Source organism: Rhipicephalus sanguineus, chromosome 4, assembly GCF_013339695.2.
Source record: "Rhipicephalus sanguineus isolate Rsan-2018 chromosome 4, BIME_Rsan_1.4, whole genome shotgun sequence".
NCBI classification, from domain to species: Eukaryota; Metazoa; Arthropoda; class Arachnida; order Ixodida; family Ixodidae; genus Rhipicephalus; species Rhipicephalus sanguineus.
Genome location: NC_051179.1, coordinates 188,859,457 through 188,882,981, shown reverse-complemented (window position 1 = coordinate 188,882,981; position 23,525 = coordinate 188,859,457). Strand labels below are relative to the sequence as shown.

Sequence of the window (23,525 nt, the reverse complement as noted above, 5' to 3'; positions counted from 1 at the left end):
TTTTCGCGTCGCCTGCAACAGTTTATTCATGTTTTTGGCCCGTAAGTTATCACTGATAAAATTGTAACGTCCGCTTAAAGGATAATGCTAATTTAATTGCCAGGCATATGTGTTGCGAATGCCTAACGTTTGCGAACCAACCCAACCTTATTCTTTGGTGAATTTGATAATCAGGCGGGGGGGCAATTCTCTGCTAGTAATTAGGTCACGCGTACACATACTCTTCTAGTCTGGTTGCCACTCTTATTCTTGCTTTTTCGCCGGACCGCCTAACGTTATATTTGTTCTCTTCAGGTCCATCTTTAATCCCAATTTAACGCTCCTTTCCTTTACATCTCCAGAATATTTTTCGCGACTCGTCAGCGTCATTGCTGAAAAGTGCGATATCGTCCGCAAAACACAAGTAGCTAAGATATTCTCCGTTAATCCTTATTCCTATTTTTTCCCGTTCTAGTTCTTTAAATATTTATAGTAAATGTGCCGTGAACAACATTGAAGAGTTTGTAACTCTTTGCCTGACCCCATTCTCGAGTAGGATTTTCCTGCTTTTTTGAGGAATACGGGAGCTGTGGTATTGTTTTAGATGTTGGTCGCGATGGTATCTACAGATGTTTAGGTATTCCTTTATGGCATAATTATTCCGGAACACCTTGAAAGTGTGTTGCTCCTTCATTACCCAGACGCATGAGTAGTTGGTGCAGCAGGCCTTTCATCCTTTTTAATGTGTTGGCGACAATACTGACTTTTCTTCTCGTCCTTGCACGGTTCCACAGAATTCTGGGTCTTAATGCCACACTAAGACCCCGGTGGAGACGTCGTTGTAATTAAGAAGCATTTCTTTAATACGGCGCCATTGGTAGTCGATCATTATTCCGGAAGACCTTGAAAATGTGTTGCTCCTTCATTATCCAGACGCATGAGTAGTTGGTGCAGCAGGCCTTTCATCCTTTTTAATGTGTTGGCGACAATACTGACTTTTCTTCTCGTCCTTGCACGGTTCGACAGAATTCTGGGTCTTAATGCCACACTAAGACCCCGGTGGAGACGTCGTTGTAATTAAGAAGCATTTCTTTAATACGGCGCCAATGATAGTCGATCATTATTCCGGAAGACCTTGAAAATGTGTTGCTCCTTCATTATCCAGACGCATGAGTAGTTGGTGCAGCAGGCCTTTCATCCTTTTTAATGTGTTGGCGACAATACTGACTTTTCTTCTCGTCCTTGCACGGTTCCACAGAATTCTGGGTCTTAATGCCACACTAAGACCCCGGTGGAGACGTCGTTGTAATTAAGAAGCATTTCTTTAATACGGCGCCATTGGTAGTCGATCATTATTCCGGAAGACCTTGAAAATGTGTTGCTTCTTCATTATCCAGACGCATGAGTAGTTGGTGCAGCAGGCCTTTCATCCTTTTAATGTGTTGGCGACAATACTGACTTTTCTTCTCGTCCTTGCACGGTTCGACAGAATTCTGGGTCTTAATGCCACACTAAGACCCCGGTGGAGACGTCGTTGTAATTAAGAAGCATTTCTTTAATACGGCGCCAATGGTAGTCGATCATTATTCCGGAAGACCTTGAAAATGTGTTGCTCCTTCATTATCCAGACGCATGAGTAGTTGGTGCAGCAGGCCTTTCATCCTTTTTAATGTGTTGGCGACAATACTGACTTTTCTTCTCGTGCTTGCACGGTTCCACAGAATTCTGGGTCTTAATGCCACACTAAGACCCCGGTGGAGACGTCGTTGTAATTAAGAAGCATTTCTTTAATACGGCGCCATTGGTAGTCGATCATTATTCCGGAAGACCTTGAAAATGTGTTGCTCCTTCATTATCCAGACGCATGAGTAGTTGGTGCAGCAGGCCTTTCATCCTTTTTAATGTGTTGGCGACAATACTGACTTTTCTTCTCGTCCTTGCACGGTTCGACAGAATTCTGGGTCTTAATGCCACACGAAGACCCCGGTGGAGACGTCGTTGTAATTAAGAAGCATTTCTTTAATACGGCGCCATTGGTAGTCGATCATTATTCCGGAAGACCTTGAAAATGTGTTGCTCCTTCATTATCCAGACGCATAAGTAGTTGGTGCAGCAGGCCTTTCATCCTTTTTAATGTGTTGGCGACAATACTGACTTTTCTTCTCGTGCTTGCACGGTTCCACAGAATTCTGGGTCTTAATGCCACACTAAGACCCCGGTGGAGACGTCGTTGTAATTAAGAAGCATTTCTTTAATACGGCGCCATTGGTAGTCGATCATTATTCCGGAAGACCTTGAAAATGTGTTGCTCCTTCATTATCCAGACGCATGAGTAGTTGGTGCAGCAGGCCTTTCATCCTTTTTAATGTGTTGGCGACAATACCGACTTTTCTTCTCGTGCTTGCACGGTTCCACAGAATTCTGGGTCTTAATGCCACACTAAGACCCCGGTGGAGACGTCGTTGTAATTAAGAAGCATTTCTTTAATACGGCGCCATTGGTAGTCGATCATTATTCCGGAAGACCTTGAAAATGTGTTGCTCCTTCATTATCCAGACGCATAAGTAGTTGGTGCAGCAGGCCTTTCATCCTTTTTAATGTGTTGGCGACAATACTGACTTTTCTTCTCGTCCTTGCACGGTTCGACAGAATTCTGGGTCTTAATGCCACACGAAGACCCCGGTGGAGACGTCGTTGTAATTAAGAAGCATTTCTTTAATACGGCGCCAATGGTAGTCGATCATTATTCCGGAAGACCTTGAAAATGTGTTGCTCCTTCATTATCCAGACGCATGAGTAGTTGGTGCGGCAGGCCTTTCATCCTTTTTAATGTGTTGGCGACAATACTGACTTTTCTTCTCGTGCTTGCACGGTTCCACAGAATTCTGGGTCTTAATGCCACACTAAGACCCCGGTGGAGACGTCGTTGTAATTAAGAAGCATTTCTTTAATACGGCGCCAATGGTAGTCGATCATTATTCCGGAACACCTTGAAAATGTGTTGCTCCTTCATTATCCAGACGCATGAGTAGTTGGTGCAGCAGGACTTTCATCCTTTTAGTTGTGTTGGAGACAATATTGACTTTTCTTCTCGTCCTTGCACGGTTCCACAGACTTCTGGGTCTCGATGGCACACTAAGACCTGTGGGGGTTCCCCGTCCACTCCAATGAATTTCGGCCGCTCGTCGACGTAGCTCAACAAACCATTTATTAATGAAGCTTTAAAACTGTTAGGGCAACACCTACAAATAGATAAAAGCAAACTTCCGACAACACTTCCGCGCCGGTCCAGCTAACCTTGGCCCCGGTGGACCGCATTACGCGCACACACGCACACCTCTCGACTGTTCGCCGGCAACTCACCCCGCATCTTGTCGGCCGGCACTTTCGTAGCCGATCTGTTCGACGCGCGCACCCCTGCTGCGCAGCACGTGCCGTTATCGGGCGGTGATTCACACAGACCCCAGTGGAGAAGTCGTTGTAATTAAGAAGCATTTCTTTATTACGGCGTCAATGGTAGTCGATCAAAGCCGTTGGGCCGCGAAAGGGCTATTTTAGCACTGCTGACTTACATGATGATATGTGATGTTTATTGGCGCAAGGGCCATTTGATGGCCAAAGAGCGCCAGGTCATCGTAACGAATATGAAAAATGATTATGGTGAGCGGCTGTAAAAGGGCCTTAAAATTCCTCGCGCAAAAGACGGGTAAAACATATATGTATTAAAATCATGAGCGTGACGTGAAATGTATGGGTAGTAGGAATGAATAGCGAGAGAATTAATAGCGTATAATGAAACTACGGGTATATGGCATGAGCACGAATGCCTCGTCAACGCCCTTGAGACAAAGGGCTGCGAGGCAGGTGCTTCTTTAAGTGTAACTACCGCAGCAGCAGCCTCTGTTAGGAGGCCATGCTACGGAATGCCTGAGTAGATTACGTGAAAGTTACCAACTTCTTCTAAAAACGCGAATAGTGATTGGTGTTTAAAAACCGGTTCCCTACCGATGAACATTGATGGGTGCAATGGTATTTGTTGTCGGTAGGGCAATGGAAAGTGTTTTTTCTTAAGTGTGTCTAATTCTTTACACTGTATTAAAATGTGAAGCACGGTTAGTGCCTCACCAAATCTTTCACACAAAGGTGAGTCGCCACCAGACAGAAGATGCGTGTGTGTACTGTGTGTGTGACCGATTCTAAGTCTGCAGAGTGTAAATTCTGTGTGGCGTGACTTCGATACTGGCGGCCAATTTCCCAGATGCGGTTTGATAACGTGTAGTTTATTTTGTGTCTGAATGTCCCATGTGCTCTGCCAAAAGGCCCTGAGCTTTCTTTTGAGGAAGGGTTTTAGGTCTAGTGTGGGAATAGCTATGGATGTATTGGGACTCTTTCCGTGGGCGGATGCTGCTAGCTGGTCCGCCAACACGTTGCCCTGGCACCCAGCACACTACGACATGTTGCTCGAGTGTGTTGATCGTGCATAAAAGAGTGTATAGCGAGACAAGTACAGGGTTTTTGTGTTTTTGCAAAGTTTTTAATGCTTTGACCACGCTTAGGGAATCTGTGTATATAACTGTCTTTTGTAGTGTGTAATTGTTTAATGTGTTTAACGGCCGCAAGTATCGTGTAAGCTTCTGCTGTGAATATACTTGAATAAGGGTGCAGAATACCGGAATCGGAAAAGGATGGACCAACAGCTGCGTACGACACAGAAGTATTGGACTTTGAGGCGTCTGTAAAGAATTCTGGACAAGTGTATTTGTGTTGTAGTTCGAGGAAGTATGTACGAATATGTGCAATAGGCGCGTGTTTCGTTACTTCCACGAAAGATAAATCGGAAACTATAAGCTGCCACCGCCACGGCGGTAGTTGTGCTGCGGGAGCCATTAGAGAGTGTTCGAAAAGTGCACAGTGCTCGGCTAAGCCCCTCAGGCGAAGTGAGTAGGGCTGTCTCACCGAAGGATGGTGGTCAAAGGGGCAGAACTGGATAAATCATTAATTGTGGGGTTTGAGGGGTGTTCCTTGTCTGCCTTGACTTTGAGATAGTATAAAAACGACATGTAAGATTGCTGCATGTGCAGCGACGACTAGTTTGATTCGGCGTAGAGGCACTCCACTGGGCTCGTGCGAAAAGCGCCCTTAGAAAGACAAATGCCCGAGTGGTGGACAGGGTCAGGCATCGTCAACGCGCTTGGTGTCACAGACTGATAAATAATTGCCCCATAATCTAGACGCATGCGTATGAGGCTTTTATAGAGATTCAACAGACACTTCTTGTCACTTCCCCACGTAGTGCATGACAATACCTTTAGAATGTTCATGACTTTTATGCACTTGTTCTTTATGTGCTTGATGTGTGATATGAAGGTTAGTTTCGTGTCTAGAATTACGCCTAGGAATTTCTGCTCCGTTTTCACCGGTAGCCGCTGACCGTGCAGCTCAATGTCTGGATCGGGATGGAGGCCTCTCTTTCCTGAGAATAATACGCAAGTGCTTTTTGGCGGGTTAAGGCTGAACCCGTTCTCGTCTGCCTATTTGGTTACCTTGTTAAAGCCCAGCTGCTACTGCCGCTCACACATAGAAAGGTTGCAAGATTTATAACCGATCTGCACGTCGTCGACATATGTGCAATAAAACGTATTCCGTGGCATACACAGACGTAGGAAATTCATTTTTATAATAAAAAGTGTGCAACTCAGGACACCACCTTGCGGCACTCCCGTTTATTGGACAAATGTTCGGGACAGGACATTGCCCACTCGAACACGGAATGTTCGATTGGATAAGTAAATTTCCATTATACCTAACATTCTTCCACGAACACTAAAGTGGGACAGGTATCATAATATTCCAAAGCGCCATGTGGTGTCGTAGGCCTTTTCCATATCGAGAAACACCGAAAGAAAGAATTGCTTGTGGACAAAAGAGTCGCGAATTTGTGCCTCGATACGGATAAGATGGTCAGAGGTAGGTCTACCCTCTCGGAAACTGCACTGGTATGGGTCAAGTGATCTGTTCGCTTCGAGGAAATGTATAAGTCGGTGGTTTATTATCTTTTCGAAAGTTTACAAGGGCAGCTTGTCTGTGAAATGGGCCTGTAGCTCGCAACGGAGGATGGGTCGTTGCCCTGTTTTAGAATCGGTATGATAATGGCTTCTTTCCAGGCCGAGGGGATCTCGCCGGAAAACCAAACCGCATTCTACAGGGAAAGGAGGGTTTTTGGGGTTTCAGATGGCAGGCGTCTCAACATTTCATATACAACACGGTCAGAACCTGGGGCGGATTTATTGCAGCAGTTCAGCGATGCCTGTAGCTCAGCTAAGCGGAAAGGTTCATTGTATGCCTCCTAGTGTTTTGTTGATTTACGCACTAGTTTCTGTTTTTCGATTCTTCTTTTGTATCGTTGGAAAGCTTCAGAATAGTGCGACGAGCTGGACACTCAGTGTTGCACCACGGCACACGTCTTTTGCCGGGCAGTCCAGTTTGTGGGACGCACTTAGTTGCAGCGTCCGTGAGAAAAGCTGTGAAGTATTCTTCTGCTGCATCTATGCCTAGACCCCACATATCAGTCCAACTTAAGCGATAACTTTACGAAACTCTTCCCAATCGACTTTGCCAATGTACCATGTGGGAACATGTGGGGGGCATTCATAGATTATTGGTGCACTGAAAACTATTGGGAAGTGGTCGCTTCCATAAGGATTATTACCGACGTTCCATTTGAGTAAAGGTAGGAGCGATGGAGATGTTATGATGAGATCTATAGAGGAGTAGGTATTGTTAGCGAGGTTATAATATGTTGGCTCTTTCTGATTCAACAGGCAAGCGCTTGAGGAGAAAAGGAATTGTTCGATTAGTCGTCCTCGCACATCGCAGCGTGAATCACCCCATAGACTGCTGTGTGCATTGAAGTCCCCAAGGACCAGATAAGGTCCTGGTAGCTCATCTATTAGGGGCTGGAATTGGCGTTTATTCAGTTGGTGATGCGGAGGTATATAAAGGGAGCAAATGGTGACGAGTTTGTTCAAAAGAACCGCTCGAACAGCCACTGCCTCAAGGGAAGTTTGGAGTGGTAAATGTCTACATGCTATTCCTTAATTAACTACAATGGCTACACCACCGGACGAGGCCACGGCATCGTCCCGGTCCTTTCGCAAGATAATGTTACTGCGTAGAAAGTTGGTGTGCTTTGATTTTAGGTGTGTTTCTTGTACACACAGCACTTTGGCGTATATTTGTGTAATAGTTCTTGGACGTCGTCGAGATTTCTAAGGAGTCCTCTGACGCTCCATTGTATGATTTGTGTTGCCATATTAGAAGTAAAGTAGTGCTGTGTGTACGAAAAGGAAGTAGCTGTTGTTCACGCCGAAAGTTGGGACTGAAGTAAAAGAGCCGTCGGTGGGCCCTGTTATTGGCTTTTTTATTTTCTTAGCGCGCTCCAAGGAGCTACGCCACTCTTTCGGCACCAAAGGTACCGGAGTTGTGTCCATTGCCTCGTGTGAGGCACTGGGCGCCCGCGTACGCGAGCTGGTGGCTTGCTTTTCCGACCTCGCCTGGCCAGGCGTGGTCGCGAGACCCGACGACCCTGGAGTCGTCAGGATCATTGGCTTGTTAGGTGGAGCAGTCTTCACTGCTGCCACCACGGGGGCAGCTGCCACGGCCGGTGGCTCACTTTGCGTGAGCTGGGACAGTGGCGGTGGCCGACGTGACGCTTCCCCCTAACACGCCGCATCGGCATAGGTTGGGCCGTTTAAGGCCGAACACCTTCTACGTGCTTCCTTAAATGAGATGTTCTGTGGGCCCTTCAGTGAAATTATATCTTTTTCCTTTTTTTCCAATTTGGGCAAGAACGTGAATACGCAGCGTGGTCGCTGTCGCAGTTCACGCAGTGCGGAGTTTCATTGCAGGTGTCCGAGGCATGGCCTTGGACACCACATTTGGCACATGTAGGTCTACGACGGCAGCTCTGAGAGTCGTGGCCAAATATTTGACATTGGAAGCATCTCCGAGGGTTTGGGATATACGGTCTGATTGTTGTCTTTGTATAGCCACTTTCAATGCTTTGTGGAGTTCACTGGTGGCAATGGTCAGTATGAAGTGTTTAGTTGGGATTTCTTGGTTATTTCTTCGGATGATGATTCGTTTTACATTTGTGACATGCTGGTCCTTCCATCCTTCAAGAAGCTCAGTTTTGGATAGGTCAATGAGATCTGTGTCTGATACAACTTCACGTGCGGAGTTCATGGATCTGATGGGTGTTACAGTGATGGCGATGTCGCCGAAAATTACGAGGGTCTTTAGTTTGTCAAATTTTGTCTTGTCATGGAGTTCGAGAAGCAGGTGTCCACTGGCCATTTTTGTTACTTTATTAGCCAGCACCTAAGGTGGCTGTCAGCGTTCTAGATACTACGAAAGACGACACGGTTCTAGCTGTTTTCTGAGTCTTATCACAGTGCACTACGTGGTAGTGGGGGAATACATCTTTGGGTCGTGTGAGGAAGGTGAGTTCATTGGTGCGTACGCGCTTTGAAGCGGTACGACCTGTTAGCAATGCGAAAGCTTTATGCATGATAGCGGGAGTTGATTCAGCAGCGGTGGCGGCCACCCACCATGGAGCCCAACAAGGGGATGCTGCACGATTCACGATATGGAAAACATGCAGACGCCAGCTGTGTACCACTATTACCCAATGCGCATTTGCTCAAGGTTAACCCAGGCCGCCTACGAAAATTGGGAAGTAACTGAAGGGAATAGGAAACAGGACAGCGACGAAAGAAGATAGGAAAGTAAAAGATCAGAGTGGGGGATAGGAAAAGGCGACCGCCGATTTCCCCTGGGTGGGTCAGCTAAGGGGTGCCATCTACGTGAAGCCGGGGCCAAGGGGATGTGTTGCCTCTGCCGGGGGGCCTTAAATGTCCAAACACCCGGTGTCGGCTCAACCCCCAGGATCCCCCTTTCCCCGGACACGGCAAAGCCATGCACGGCTAGGCGTGGGAGGGAGTCCAAACCCCTCCCATTAGCTCGGGTCCGTGGTGTCGCTACACACGAAACGCATGCTTCTTGCGCAGACGCCCTGCTGGGACTGCTGACTTACAGTAAGTAACTACAGCAATACTGAACTAACGTGGTCGGCACGCAGCCGTCTCACGTTATAACACGTGTATCAGTCTTTCTGATCAAGTCACTGTACGCATCGAGCAACTGCCACCGGTGTCCCCATATAAATGAGCTACGTGCTGAACACGACGGTACAGTACTACCGTACTTAACGCACGGTAAACCACCACTGCTAAAACACCATAATAACGGGTGTAAACGGTCACGCTGGCGGCTACCCGACGTCGGCGGGGCCGATACCATGCCAGCATCGGCTAGCTTACGTAGGTCCAATGACGGCTTGCCATCATCAGCTGAATAACGGCTGGCCCGTCTCGGACCGACGCTGGCTAGCCCACATCAGCCCAAAGCTGGCAAGCCCGCATCGGCCCAACGCCGGCTAGCCGACATCAGGCCGATGTGGGTGCAAGTAGCGCGAGCATGATTTGCCGATGTGGGCCCAATATTGCTGCCGTCATCTGCCGACGTTGGGCCGAGATCGGTCTAATGCCGGCGCGCTGCTTGGAGTTGTCAGCATGGCAATGTCGGCGTACAGTACTGCCGTGGAGCCGCCGTGGATGCTTGGACGCCGTCTTCGGACTCCGGGAGTACTTGTCTGCTTCGAAGGGCCTCGGATGTAGGCGGGCTAACGTATTCCTATGTCTGCGCGTTGGGACTGCGCCATTGTAGCAACCAGAGGAGAAACAACGCCTGATCACGGGCTGGCTGTTCTATTCGGTTGCGTGCCGTGCAAACCCACAACCCAGTTCTGCCTCTTCGATTTCGGTCAGCACAACTTATATATATATATATATACATATATATATATATATATATATATATATATATATATAAATGATAGTAATGTTATTACCGTGCCTAATGGTTCCTTCCTTGTAACACTGGACGTATCGGCCCTCTACACAAACATCCCTCATTAGGATGGCATCTTGGCGGTTGTTGAAGCGTATTACAAGTTTTCCGGTGATAAGCCAGTAGAGAGCCCTACCATAGTGACACTACTTGAAATGATTCTCCAGCTCAACAATTTCGCGTTTAATGAAGTCCACTACTTACAGGTTAGTGGCACTTCTATGGGAAATAAGATTAGACCGAACTATGAAAACATATTTATGGGGAGGCTTGAAGAGCAATTTTTACGCAGTCGCTATTTAAAACCGCTATGCTACAAAAGGTTCATTACCGACATCTTTATTTGGCCTCAAGGTGAATCTCAACTTCTCGAATTTATATCAGATTTTAAAAACGTTCACCCATCAATATGCTTCACGCACGCCTACTCGGCGGAAACTATTAACTTCCTTGACGTCGCTGTATGCCTATGCAACGGGAACTTATTCACCAAGCTTTATCAAAAGCCTACTGACCAACAGCAATGTCTTCATTTCAACAGTAGTCACGTTAAACATTGTAAGTCAAGCATCCCATACAGTCAAGCAGTCCGTTTTAAACGCATTTGCTTAGAGAAAGCAGACTCCAGCGCCAGCTGCGATAAACTACGTGTTTTTCTTCTAAAACAGAACTACCCCGCTCAGATTATTGATGACGCCGTGGCACGCGCAGACAAGCTTGACCGTAAAACGCTTATCAACGCAGAGATACGTTCCCGTAGCCTCAATAGCGCTAACCTAGTACTCACGGATAGCGCGTCAGCTCCTAATGTAACACCAATTCTGAAGAAAGAGTACATGTTGACTCAAAGCGAGCGCTTAAAGAAAGTTTTTCCAGAGCCACTCCGCACCGTGTATCGGCGTTGTAGTAATTTGCAGGATATCCTTACGTCCTCCAAAGTTCGAAGTAACTATATTCCACAGGCTGGTTGCCATCCATGTCACAAACCTCGATGCAAACTATGCACTCAGATGACGACCACCACTTCGGGTTGAAGCACCGCCAATGGTCTTAACTTGAAAATCCGTGGTGATTTCACGTGTGAGACAGATAATGTTGTTTATTTGCTTGGGTGCTCCATCTGCAAGTTGCAGTACATCGGTCAAACCGAAAGTGCATTTCACTACCGTTTCAACAACCACAAGGCGCATTTGCACTCCATGCTTCATTTGCCAATATCTAGACACGTCAACAGCACCGGGCATACCTTTGAATCATTTACGGCGACTAAACCGGGAGAGGTTTGAAAGTTTTAAGGTTAAGCATTCCATGTCGTGCTCTATGATTGAGAATTCATCTATGCGACTGTACATGAGACATTCTTTGACATAAATATCTACGTCACCACCTTTCCTTTCATGGCGCCCTAGACTGTACGATGCATCGCCATGAAAAACTGGCGATTGTTCACAAACTGATAGCCAGGTCTCTGTGAAGAGCATAAGGTCAAACTTAACATTTGTTTCCTGAAGCCAAACACCAATATCATCCACCTTTTTTCTGACGCTTCTGGTGTTCATATGTACAGCGGACAGAGCACTAATGCTGGCATATTGTGTCCTAAATTTGTCAATACTGTAATACGTTTTTTCTTGGGGAATGGCCATGATAAGGAAAAACAAACACAAATAGTAAAGTAGCGATAGAAAGAGCGTGAGCTGTCGCATTGAAGTTCAGCATTAGCTTCCAAAGACGGTGACTCGGGTGCAATTTCGTTAAGGGCATTTTCAGTGCAGATGCGAACCACTTCTGTGCTTTCATCTTTACGGGCAAAATTCTTTCCTCCAGACGTCCAAACGAACTTCCATCCCGCCAGGCGCTTTCTTTGCAGTGCTTTCGCCAGCAGTTTTTTATTGCACTGTGTTAAGTGCTCATTGGCGTAGAAACACACACTTCCCGGCAAACCAAGCGCATGACATTCAATTTTTGCTTTCCGCGCGTTTTTCAATAAGTCATTCCGCTTGTTTCTTCGGACGAAACGAACAACGATGTTGATCACTCCTACTTTAAGTGTAGAGACAAAATGACAGACATCAATATCTGCTTCATCAATGATCTCTCCCACTTTCTCGCCTATCATTTGTATTACTTCAGTTGGATTGTTACCGGTTGGTACACAATATTTTCGAGATTATTTTGTCTTTGGTACTGTTCTCATTCCTCAACTCTTTCTGTTAGCCCTTCGTTCTCTGCCTTTAACGCAGAGTTCAACTGAATAATCTCCTTCAGCTCCTGCCCGCAGGCCCACAATTTCTGAACTAAGACTTTTCAGGTCATCAAAAGCCCCCGAGCAGAAACCCACGCTCTCTTTCAGTTCTCGCATTTCCAATCTTAGGTCACGCTTAAAGTTTTCAAGCTGTCTAGCAATGTCCTTGGTTTTCTTCACCTCAGCACCATCTTTACATTCCTTCGCATCTTTCCCAGATTTTTTTCCCATACTGACAGGGCCGAAACAACGCCAGTAACAGTCAACAAAAGGTGTTTCAGTGAAGGCAATGACAGGGCAAAGTATCAGCATAAAGAAAAAAATTGGACCATCTCCCCGAAGGGAACCCTGATGGGATGCGAAGCAGCAGCGTTGCGCACGGGTGGTGTCACGGGTTGAACGGCGCTAACGCGGGTGCTGCGGTGAGCGCTGGAAGATTCGTTTGAAGTGAAACTCGGTGCCGCGTTTACTGGTGTAAACGTTTGTTTGAAACGCAGACACGGGAGGCGATCGGGCGTTGGAGCCGGCAGCTGCGGGCGCTCCGGCGGGTGAGCGAGAGAGTGACGTACGCGCGCGCCTGCGAGGGAAGCGTGCAAGGGGAGCGTGACGTCAACGCCCAGCTGCGGCGTGACCTACTTGGCACCGCTCCAACACCTGGACTGGCATGTGTGCTGGAAGTACGAGCCCCGCGCCAAAAAACCTCTCCTGCCGTACACATCGGCACATAGTAAACTTGTTAAGCGGGGAATCATTCAAGCATGCTTGCACAACGCCCTTGTTAAGCCCTGCCATCACTCCATTCACGACAGCTTCTTCTCGCAGATAGGTAGATTGAAGGCAGCCAGCTATCCCCGTCACCTTCTCGTCTCTGTTGCTGATAAGCTGCGGGAAAGGTTTAAGCAGTCGAGTAGGTCTCCTGATCTTCAGGCACCAGCGAGAAAAGGTGGCGGTTATCCCGTATAAACATGACATTTCTCACAAGCTAAAAAAAGATACGTGAAAAGGTGGGCATCTCAGTCGTATTTTGGCACCGCACAAGCTGTCTGAGCTGAGTGTCAGGACCAACCCTATAAAACGGGATGAAAGCGCATGCAAAATTAACCGCAAGAATAAATTCGTTGACCGCTCTAGCGTTGTTTATAGCATTCCGCTCTTACGCGGACAGACTTATATCGGCCAGACGGGCAGGTGCCTTAATGTACGTTTGCAGGAGCATAAGAAAAAGGTACGCAGAGGGACAGAATGTTTTCTTGCAATGCACTGTTCACAATGCCGGTGCGCTCCAGCATTTGATAACACACAGATTTTAGCTAGGCATCATCAGGATAGCACGCGCATAATCATTGAAGCTGCAGCTATCGCTAAAGGCAATTGCATCAGCAAACCTTCAATCGCCCTCACTGACAAAGAAATAGATTACCTAAGTTGATCCGGTCAGATAACCTAGACATACTCAGGTTGCTTCTACTGACGTCTTTTCGCGGTTTTGTGGTTTTTGCTTATTAATTCTTTTTGTTTCTTGGTTTCCTCTCCATGTCTGCTGTCATGCGCAATTCAAATGAGCGGTGAACACGTGTGCCTACTTGTTCTCGTTTTTCCACGTTTGTGTTAATAAATTTGAGTTGGAAGTCAGCGCTAGTCCTCGTCACCAACACCTGCGCCGAGGGAAGCGCGTGGCCTCGCGTTTGTGCGCACGGAGGGACAGCGTTACACAGGCTAGTCAAAGAGCTGCTTCGCATCTAAAACGAAACAGCATCAAGCTCTACCTTCGGCAACAGCAGCAGTTTAGGTTATGGATTACAGAGTGCAGGAAATTTTACGAAGTATAATCAGCAGCGTGTAAAAGTTAGACGACCTTTATTAGCACCTGACCGCTTGCCACCGTTGCCGCTGCCGAAGTAAACGAAAGCCAACGCCCACAAGATGAGCTTGATAACCAGGTTTGGCCGAGCCGCTTACAGATGGCGTCGGTGACAACCACGTCACAGGTAGAGGAACGCGCGCCCGAACAAAACTTTCCGTCCAAGAGCCTTTCGTTCCTGCAGTAGATACTTCCCGGAATGTCCACAGGTTACTGGCTAAGTTGCACAGCGATGGCGGAATTCCTGGCCCACCGTGAGGCGTATACGCTGGACCTTCCCTGCACCGAGGTCGCACCGGGGGCCAACTGTAAAGGTTAGACGACCTTGATTAGCACCTGACCGCTTGCCACCGCTGCCGCTGCCGAATTACTGTTTCTGTGATTTACCGGCCACGATCGGGTGAGAAAAAGAAAATGCGTGATTTCTTTGAAAATTTGTTACAGTATGGATGCTTTCATAACGAACCACTTTTGTTAATGGGTGGCATTAATGTTCATATGGCCGTAAATGATTTCTGGACATCTGAGCTGGGTACCACGATGGCAACCTACGGCTGTAGTAACCACATAAATACACCTACGAGAATAACTGAGCGTAGTGCGACTCTGCTTGATGTGTGCATATCAAGCCTGAACACAAATGACATTACCACTGGTGTATTATCAGCCGATATAAGTGATCACTTACCTGTTTACTGCCTTACAGCGCTTGGTCAGCCTAACGCTATAAAAGACAATTCTCAGCGGCCACAGAAAAGGATAAACAAAGCGTCTTTAAATGAATTCCTAAACCTCGTTTGAGCCTTGCACTGGAGAGATGTTTGTAAGCTGAAAATGCACACATGACTTACACTATTTTTTAAAACAAAATACGAACATGTTATGGCCACGCATTTCCGGTCTGCTACTTAAAACAGAAGTCTAATAACGCGCGAAAGCCGTGGAATAATCACGAACTAAAAATGAGATAAAGAAAAAACACGCCATGTACCACACTTTCGTTAAAACACGTGACCCAAACCTCCTAAAAGCACTCAAAAAGGTTCGTAATAGCTTGACCAAAAAAATTGAAAAACGCTAAAAGCATGTACTACGCGCACGTTTTTCTGCAAATTAAGAGTGAGCCAAGAAAATTGTGGGATGTTATTAACACAATAACATGTAGGAATGCCATTCACAAGGCACCGGAAACGATAATCTCGAACGGACAGCCTCTGTGCAATGTGGATATAGCAAATGCAATGAACGATCCCTTTATAAACGGTGCCAAATTCAAGGGCGAAATCCATAAAGGCAATGCTGTAAACACAAATACTCAAGAAATACAGAGCTCTATTTTCCTTCGGCCAACATGTGCAGAGGAAATTGTAAGATACTTAATGAAATTGAAGTCTAATGCAGCTGCTGGGATCGATGAAATCAGCGCTGAACCTGTTCTATATATAGCCCTATTAATCTCTCAGGTATTATCATACATCATTAATCTTACTCTGACTTCTGTAATATACCCTAAGGAACTAAAGGTTGCGAGGGTAGTTCCTGTCTACAAGGGCGGCACGCAGCATGACCTATCAAACTATCGGCCCATTTCTGTCATATTCGTTTCTTTTCAAAAAATTTTGAAGATGTCATATTGGAAAGAATTAATACATTCTTCGAAAAACATAATGTTCTTGCGAAAAGCCAGTACGGTTTTCAAAAACACAAATGTACGGAACAAGCCCTTTCTTATATCAAGGATAACATAATCGAAAATATTGAGAAGAAAAACTTTACCCTGGGTCTGTTTCTCGACCTTAGGAAAGCTTTTGACTCCATTGACCATGAGATATTATTAGCAAAGTTAGACAAATATGGCGTCAGGGGGGGGGGTAGCAAAACGTTCTATTATAATTATCTGATGGGGCGAAGGCAAACTGTTCTTCTAGAAACATTGTCATCATCATTATTGGAAAATAAACAAGGTGTATCACAAGGTTCGAAATTAGCCCCGCTGCTTTTCCTTGTTTATATAAATGACATAGTTGCTATTCCAAATTCTCCAGAGATAATTTTGTACGTAGACGATAGCAAGGTATTTTTTGCATCAAATGACTTACATGAACTAGCAAAAACGGTTAATACATCTTAAAGTCACTGTAACTTTGGCTTAGTAAAAATGATTTACAATTGAACGTAAACAAAACAACCTACATCCTCTTCAGACCTATAAACAAAAATGTTAGCTACGAGACGTCTATTATGTTTGATGGAGTCATCCTCAACAGAAAAACAGAACAGAAATTTCTGGCAGTGTGGTTTAGCGTGGACTTATCCTGGAATTGGCACATAAGACACCTCTCCAACGATCTATCTAAAGTAGTACGAACCATACACAAAATCGCACACTTTGTACCGATCCCCGTAAAAGTCTTGCTCTATAACGCACCCTTTTATTCAAAGCTCTGTTATGGAGCATTAGTATGCGGTACTACCAGCAAATCTAACTATTTACGACTCGTACGACTACAAAACGAAGTTCTCCGTCATTATATGAATTACACAGGTCGTTATAAGCCTCGAAACTGCGTCGCTGTTCGTAAAATTTTCATTGATTCGTGCAGATCAGATATATTACCTAAAAATGTTGCAATATATATACGAGCAAAAGGTGTACCATGTGATGAATCAGAGTCGTTCTGTAATTTACTCCCTCCGACACACACACAGCTCCACACTCTACAAACGAGAACAAAGTACGGCAAACAAACAATTTAAAATCGAAGCATTTCTTAGCGAACCTTTGGCACTTTGAGCTTTTTTATCTATCTATCTATCTATCTATCTATCTATCTATCTATCTATCTATCTATCTATCTATCTATCTATCTATCTATCTATCTATCTATCTATCTATCTATCTATCTATCTATCTATCTATCTATCTATCTATCTATCTATCTATCTATCTAGCCGCCTACGTCTGGGTGCTCTCACGGTTGCCTCCTTAACTTGGTGTAGACGAAAATGGGCACGGGAGGGTAAGAGGATTTCACGAATGTGATTGTTGGGTCATGACATGAATAATCTGAAAATCCTGTCGCGTACGTCGTCAAACCCTTTCCACTAGACACGTGTGGCACATACCCGTTTGCCACGTGCCGCGGTGTACGGGTATGCGCCACAGGTGATTGACAGTTCATATCTACCCTGGAACGGCGAGAACAGACATTGGTAACTTAAATGCTAGAGCGTTAAGGAAAACCAACATCGGCAGCTTTGACTCGACGAATGAAAAAAAAAAAAACACGGCTGATCCCTCCGTCATAGGAATCGGTATAACACGAAAGTTAAACGTGTCTTCACAGAAGTAGTGCTTATTGTGTAGTGATATATGAGAGCTTGTACAATGTCTATTCGTGTTTGGCAGATATAGCACCGTTTGACGTGGATGCACCCAGGTTGAGAGCATGTCTCTATCGCGACGACTAACGCCCATGATCGTTATTAAACCGTTGTGGTAGCTGACGGTGTGAACATATATTTGGACACAGCGAATCGTGAATCCCGCGTAAGGATGATATCAACAAGCTCATAATCAACACTGGTACCCGGTATGCGCTTCTTCAAAGCGTCGTCAATTAAGGAGAGAAACGGCACGGTGTGCGCTTTCTAGTAATGGGTAGCCGACGCCTGTGCTCATGCATACATAACACACACTGCACTTCAGCAACACGGGAGGTGAGGTTCGTAACCTGAGCCGCAAACGCGTGCGTCTCGCTGGCCTCTGTCTCGCAGGCGCTGCTCTCGTTCCACCAAGGCAGGACATTCGCCCGTCGAAATCGCGTCCTTTCTGCAACGCATATTGCAGCAATTTTGTTAGTCGGTGCTCTCGCAATTGAAGCAGTCGGCCGCGGAGAAATCCCGTCTGTGCACGTGGAAGCTGCACTACTCCGATGAGCCGACGCACGCTAACACGAAGCCAAAGGCAAAGAACGTAACTGCGTCAACGGTGCCTCGGCGACGCCAGCGCGGCCAGTCTACCTCTCTGGTATCGAGACGCTTTAACCATTACCTGCGATATCGCGTGCAATCTCGGAGGAAGCGCTAGTAAGCGTCGATCGTGAAGCATTACTTCTTTTCACCTCTCACAGACGGCGGCACCGCCCCGCTCCGGCCGCCGCGAAAGAGAATGTGCGAAAGATATAAGGCGCGTTCGCGCCGCGTCTAGCATCTCCGGAGTTAGTTTAGTCGGTAGCGCGTCGGGCGCTTGCCGTCGCGGCCGCAGTGTCGTGGGTTCGATTCCCAGCGGGGTATCTTTTTCTTGGTTTTTTTCTTTCTCACCCTTTGGCGTCCATTTTATCAACGTCATATCCGTGACGGATGTACTTGGTGGACCCCGGCATAAAACACTTTCGTGTTAAAAATGAAAATTAGGATCCCAGCTGGAATCGAACCCAAGCATTCTGCGTGGCAATCAGGTATTCTACCAGTAAGCCACGCCAGGTCTGTAGACTGGTTTGGAAAAGCAGCCTACACAGGCGTAATATTGGTGCAACGTCAATTGTGGTTGTGGTGCTTGCTATCTAATTTTACAAGAAAGCAATAAACACTACACGATATTCCTACGATATGTACTACTACGATACAGGCGTCATATCAGATTAACGTATGTGGTTCTAGTGTTGGGTCCGCTTTTATAGCAGTCTAATAAACATTACGTTTTAATTCCTATGATTCAGCAAACTATATTGAAGCATTCCTCGACCCCGGAGGAATACATTAACGAAAGGTACATATGATATCCACATCACCCCATCGTAAAGTGCACTTCGTCCGCCAGAACGACGCAGTGTCCTCTTCATTTCTTATGAGGCTGGGCGATGGCCTCATGTTGATCGAGGATGATGCCAGAATTATTGACAGCCGCTTTGTAGACTAGACAACGTAGGCCACATACGCCCAGGTAGTCTACAAATGCGACAAGCACCATCCACTTATGTTGGTCTACGTAGCACTATCCAGGCCTACCAGCCTCGACGGCCTATACCTCACCAACGCGATGGGCGGCTTCAGGTTCCGACATGTCACCGACTCTATCGACAGACAATTTGTCGACAAAATGGCCGAAGCATCCACGAATTCCAGCAGTTCTACTATACCACATACCTCAATACACATGGACTCCTCGTCACCACCATCATCACCGGATCCTATAAGAAGTCATGACCAGCTGCTGGTGCTCACATACCACGGCGATGATGCATGCCCTTGTTCAAGAACTGTCAAGAACTTCTTCCACGCATGCACACGGGTTCGTGAAACGTGCGTGCGTTCTCGGGACACATATAAGCCCCACATATCAGCTTACCGCTTCTGGTGTGGGTAATACCCAGGTTGCCATCGGTAGCGTTACCCAACCGTAAACAACTGGTTATATAACACATATGCGGCTCTTCAACATATATGTGTGCGTATAAAATTTATACAAACCTTTAGCGTCATTTTGTAACCTGTCGCTCAGTAAAAAAAAATTACGCCACAGTCACCTTCCCGCCGCATGCTTCGCATAACATCGACTCCCACGGTACGTGGGATCTGCCGAAACAGAAGGCCAAGTTAATTACGAATGTTCCTCGTCTGTCTATAAAAAGCAAATTAAATCCTTAATAATTACAACTGGCTTGCATTTCTCTTTCCATTGATTTTCGAGATAAAAAAATTGCTCCACACTGTTAATGTATTCTGCTTCTCTTATACATATTTAAGGCTTGTTCGATGTGACATAGCAATGTGTATGGTAATTATGTGTATGTCGTTTGAAGTGATATACAGAGCATTGTGTATCCAAAATTTGGTGATTTCTGAGATAAGTTGTAAACTTTGTAAAAATATGTAAATGATCTGTATGCGCATATTGCCTATATTCAGTTTGAACGCTATTTTTGTTTATGTTCGATTACCGATATGCCCAGTGTTTTAGTGTGATGTCTAATAAAGATTGCCAAACGCTGTCTGAAGTGTATGCGGGGGCGAGGACCCTCGTCAGGCTCGCAAGCCTTTAGTCCTCGCCGCCCTCTTGATTGATCAAGAAAATAAACATTGAATTGAATTGAATATTGGAATCGGGATTCACGTCAGTTTATAGGTGAGAATGCGCGAGTCATTTTTAATCCACAAGTTCACCATGGTTTCTAGTGGCTTAAAAGAAAACGCGGGTAAGCTGGCCAGCCTACTTGCATAGTATTGTTATGACTGACAGTCGGTGGTGACACACTGACCCTGAGAATGGGCGGCCGATGCGTTCTCACACTACTAAAACACTTGCATCCATCACAGAAACGGAATCCCCGGGACGGGAGTAGTAGCAGTAAACATTTATTAAGCTGTTATATACAGAGAGGTTGTTCGGGAAACCAGCCCCAAGTGGGTGCGCTCCCTTACAATACGAGGTGGAGTGCCTAGTCAGAGACCCTATTGGTCGTGACCGCTGTCCTGACACGCCGGGCCATGACTTTTTGGGCCGGAAGGTCCTGGCAGCCGAGCAGGGCCGCCTCCCAGTCCTCTCGGGCTGGGTTGGGGTTCGGGGGTAAAGAAAGATTGAGCTGGTATGCCCATACTATGTGGTAGGTGTCAGCCACCTCCGCACAGTACAGGCAGAGGCCTGAAAAAGAAGAATCAAAATGTTTAAGCACTGTCGGGCACAGTAACATATTCGTGAATAGTCGGAGACGAATTCTCTCGTCCGGCTTCCTGAGCCCTTTGCAAAGCACAGGAAAGCGGCGGTGGGAGTCCCGATAATGAGTAGTTATACCATTAAAAATTGGGGGACCCTTAAGCTTCGCCTTTAAGAGTTGAACGCGATAGCGAAATCCGGCCCCTAGTGCGCACTTCAACCACTAAGTGCATACTTATTAATGTGTATTGTCACACACACACACGCACGCACGCGCGCGAATTTTACAGGCTTTCGATCTAAAGCAAGAGTCGCATGGCCTCCAAGATATACGCCGCGCGCCGGCCCTCTCGAATGCCATGAAAAGTCGAGACATATTTCTCACAATTACTCACAGATGGCAGCACATTATCTAGCGTTTGCTGCGTTGGCTTGATATGTTTTCCTCTAGATGGACATAGTTGTCCATTTTTAGAGCTGTTTGAAAGTTCGTGTGTGTATTTAGCGGCGATGGCTGCACTATCCCGGCGTTTTTCGACGTAGTTTGATGGCCTCGCGAATGCGCCTACCGTATGGGCTCGTTTTCGTCATGACACCTGCCGAACAAAATGCGTCGAGACTCCTTTCACTACATGACATTTATGTAGTGTTTTTGTCCAAAGCAGCTGCAAGCAACCTCGTGGCTTTGTGGTAAGACACCTGCTTGCCACGCGAACGGCCCGGGTTCGATCCTCATTGGGACTGAAGATTTTGTCGTTTATTTTATTTGCTACTTTCTCGATTTTTCGCTCACGGATGATTTTTCGCTCACAACCAACGGTGCCGACGCCGACAGCGGAATTTCTGCGACACGAGCTCTCTAACGCTACCGCGTTAAAAGTTAGAAGAGGAGAGTACTCTTCTGGATCAGAGGGGTCATCGGTGGCGAGGCAGTGGCCCGGGGAATGAGTACGCGGGCGGTAGCATGCGCTGCCTCGTTGCCTACGAGGCCCTGATGTCCAGGAGTCCAGATTATTGAGCGGGAAAAGGGGTAACCTTCCCGCGAACAGGATTTAGGAATTTTGGCAGCTAGGGGTGAGATCCATCCCAGTTCAAAATTTCGACAGGCTTCTCTGGAGTCTGATATTATGGTTTTAGAAGTGTCATGTGAGATGGCTTGGGCTATGGCCACCTCTTCAGCATGGGTAGGATTGGGTGCGCGGAAGAAGAGCCAATCCACATGCCTGTATTGGTGGACTACGGCTGCCGTATACCAACCCCCGTGGTAAGGGCCGGCGACATCCGTGTAAATTACGTTTTGTTTAGAGCCGTATCGGCGCCGGAGGGCAAGAGCCCGCGCCTCCCGGCGGCCAGCGTGTGACTCATGGGACACATTGGTGGGGAGGGGTCGAACATGGATCGCGTATTTCCAATGTTCGGGCACTCGTACCCGCTCCTCTTTGTGGAATTCATGCCTGATGTGTAGGCGATCTAGGAGTCGTCAGCCTTACGGTGTCTGTGCCAGGCGGGTGTATTGGCTTGTTAGGTGAGCCTCCCGGAGTTCCTGGTAAGTGTTGACCACCCCCAAGGCAAGAAGTCTTGCGTTCGAAGTAGAAATGGGGAGATTTAGGGCTCTCTTGATGATTTTTCGGAGGATGACCTCCAAGTAATCTTCATCATGCTTCCGTAAGTGCAGGTACGGAGTCGCACACAAGATGCGACTTGTGACAAAAGCATGTGCGAGACGAAGCGCATCCTTGCTTTTGAGACCCCCCCCGCCCCGCTTGTTAGAGACCCGGCGGACCATGCGGCCCACCTGTTCTCCAAACTTACGATGTTTGTGAAGTGTTGTCTCGACTCGGCGGTGTTTGTGAATGTAGAGTCCAAGGACACGGATCTCCTGTGCCTCTTTAATTGGTCCACTGAGCAGGGAAAGGCTAATGGACGAAGTGCGTTTTGGCGAAGGCCGAATGTGCACGAATTCTGATTTCTGTGGGGAACATTGGAGGCCGCAGCATGCCGCATATTCCTCCACTACATGGGCTGCGGTTTGCAGGCTGTCCTCCATGTCGCCCAGGCTTCCCTCTGTGGCCCACAGGGTGATGTCATCGGCATAAAGCGCATGCTTTACCGCGTCGACAGCAGCCAGGCGGGCCGGGAGCTGCACCATAGCCAAGTTGAAAAGCAGAGGCCACAACACAGCGCCCTGTGGTGAGCCTCGCGTGCCTAGATGATAGGGGCCGTATTCCTGATCTTGGATGCGAATGTATGCAGTTCGGTCAGTAAGAAAATTTCGGGTGTAATTGAAGGCGCGCTCGCCACAGTGAGTGGCACTCAGGTGCGCTAGGATGACTTCGTGCTTGACGTTATCGAAGGCTCCCTTAAGGTCAAGCGCTAGAATGATCTTGTCGTTATGAGGGTGTTCTACGGGAGTAAGTATCTCGTGGTGTAGTTGTAGGAGTATGTCCCGCGAAGATTTCTTGGGTCTGAAGACGTACATAGAGTCGGCGAAAATGTGGCGCTCTTCCAAGTAGGAGGAGAGACGATCTCTGACCACAGTTTCCATTAGCTGCCCCGCCCAAGAAGTAAGAGAAATGGCTCTGAGGTTCTCAGTGTTGATGGGTTGGCCTGGCTTTGGTATGAACGTTACTACAGACGTTTTCCAATCTAGGGGGATGGGTGTGTTTTTCCGCACCAGATGGCATTTAAAGTCGAGAATCGACTGGTGTGCTGTATAGGGTAGATTTGCTAAGATTTTGACGGTGAGCTTGTCTCGCCCGGGAGCCGTACCCCGCCTCATTTGGCTAGAGCGGCGCGGAGGTCGTGTAACAGAAAAG

At 46.9% G+C, this 23,525-nt stretch overlaps 1 protein-coding gene across 1 annotated transcript; it reads right to left on the bottom strand.

Annotated features, from left to right (window-relative positions):
• Positions 1-20,494: 20,494 nt before the first annotated feature.
• Positions 20,495-23,254, bottom strand: LOC119391930 (uncharacterized). The gene is made up of 2 exons (XM_037659578.1): positions 22,522-23,254; positions 20,495-20,697 (listed from the first exon to the last, which is right to left on the bottom strand). The coding sequence occupies exons 1-2, from the start codon at positions 23,252-23,254 to the stop codon at positions 20,495-20,497; spliced, it is 936 nt and encodes a 311-aa protein (XP_037515506.1).
• Between the last annotated feature and the right edge of the window lie 271 nt (positions 23,255-23,525).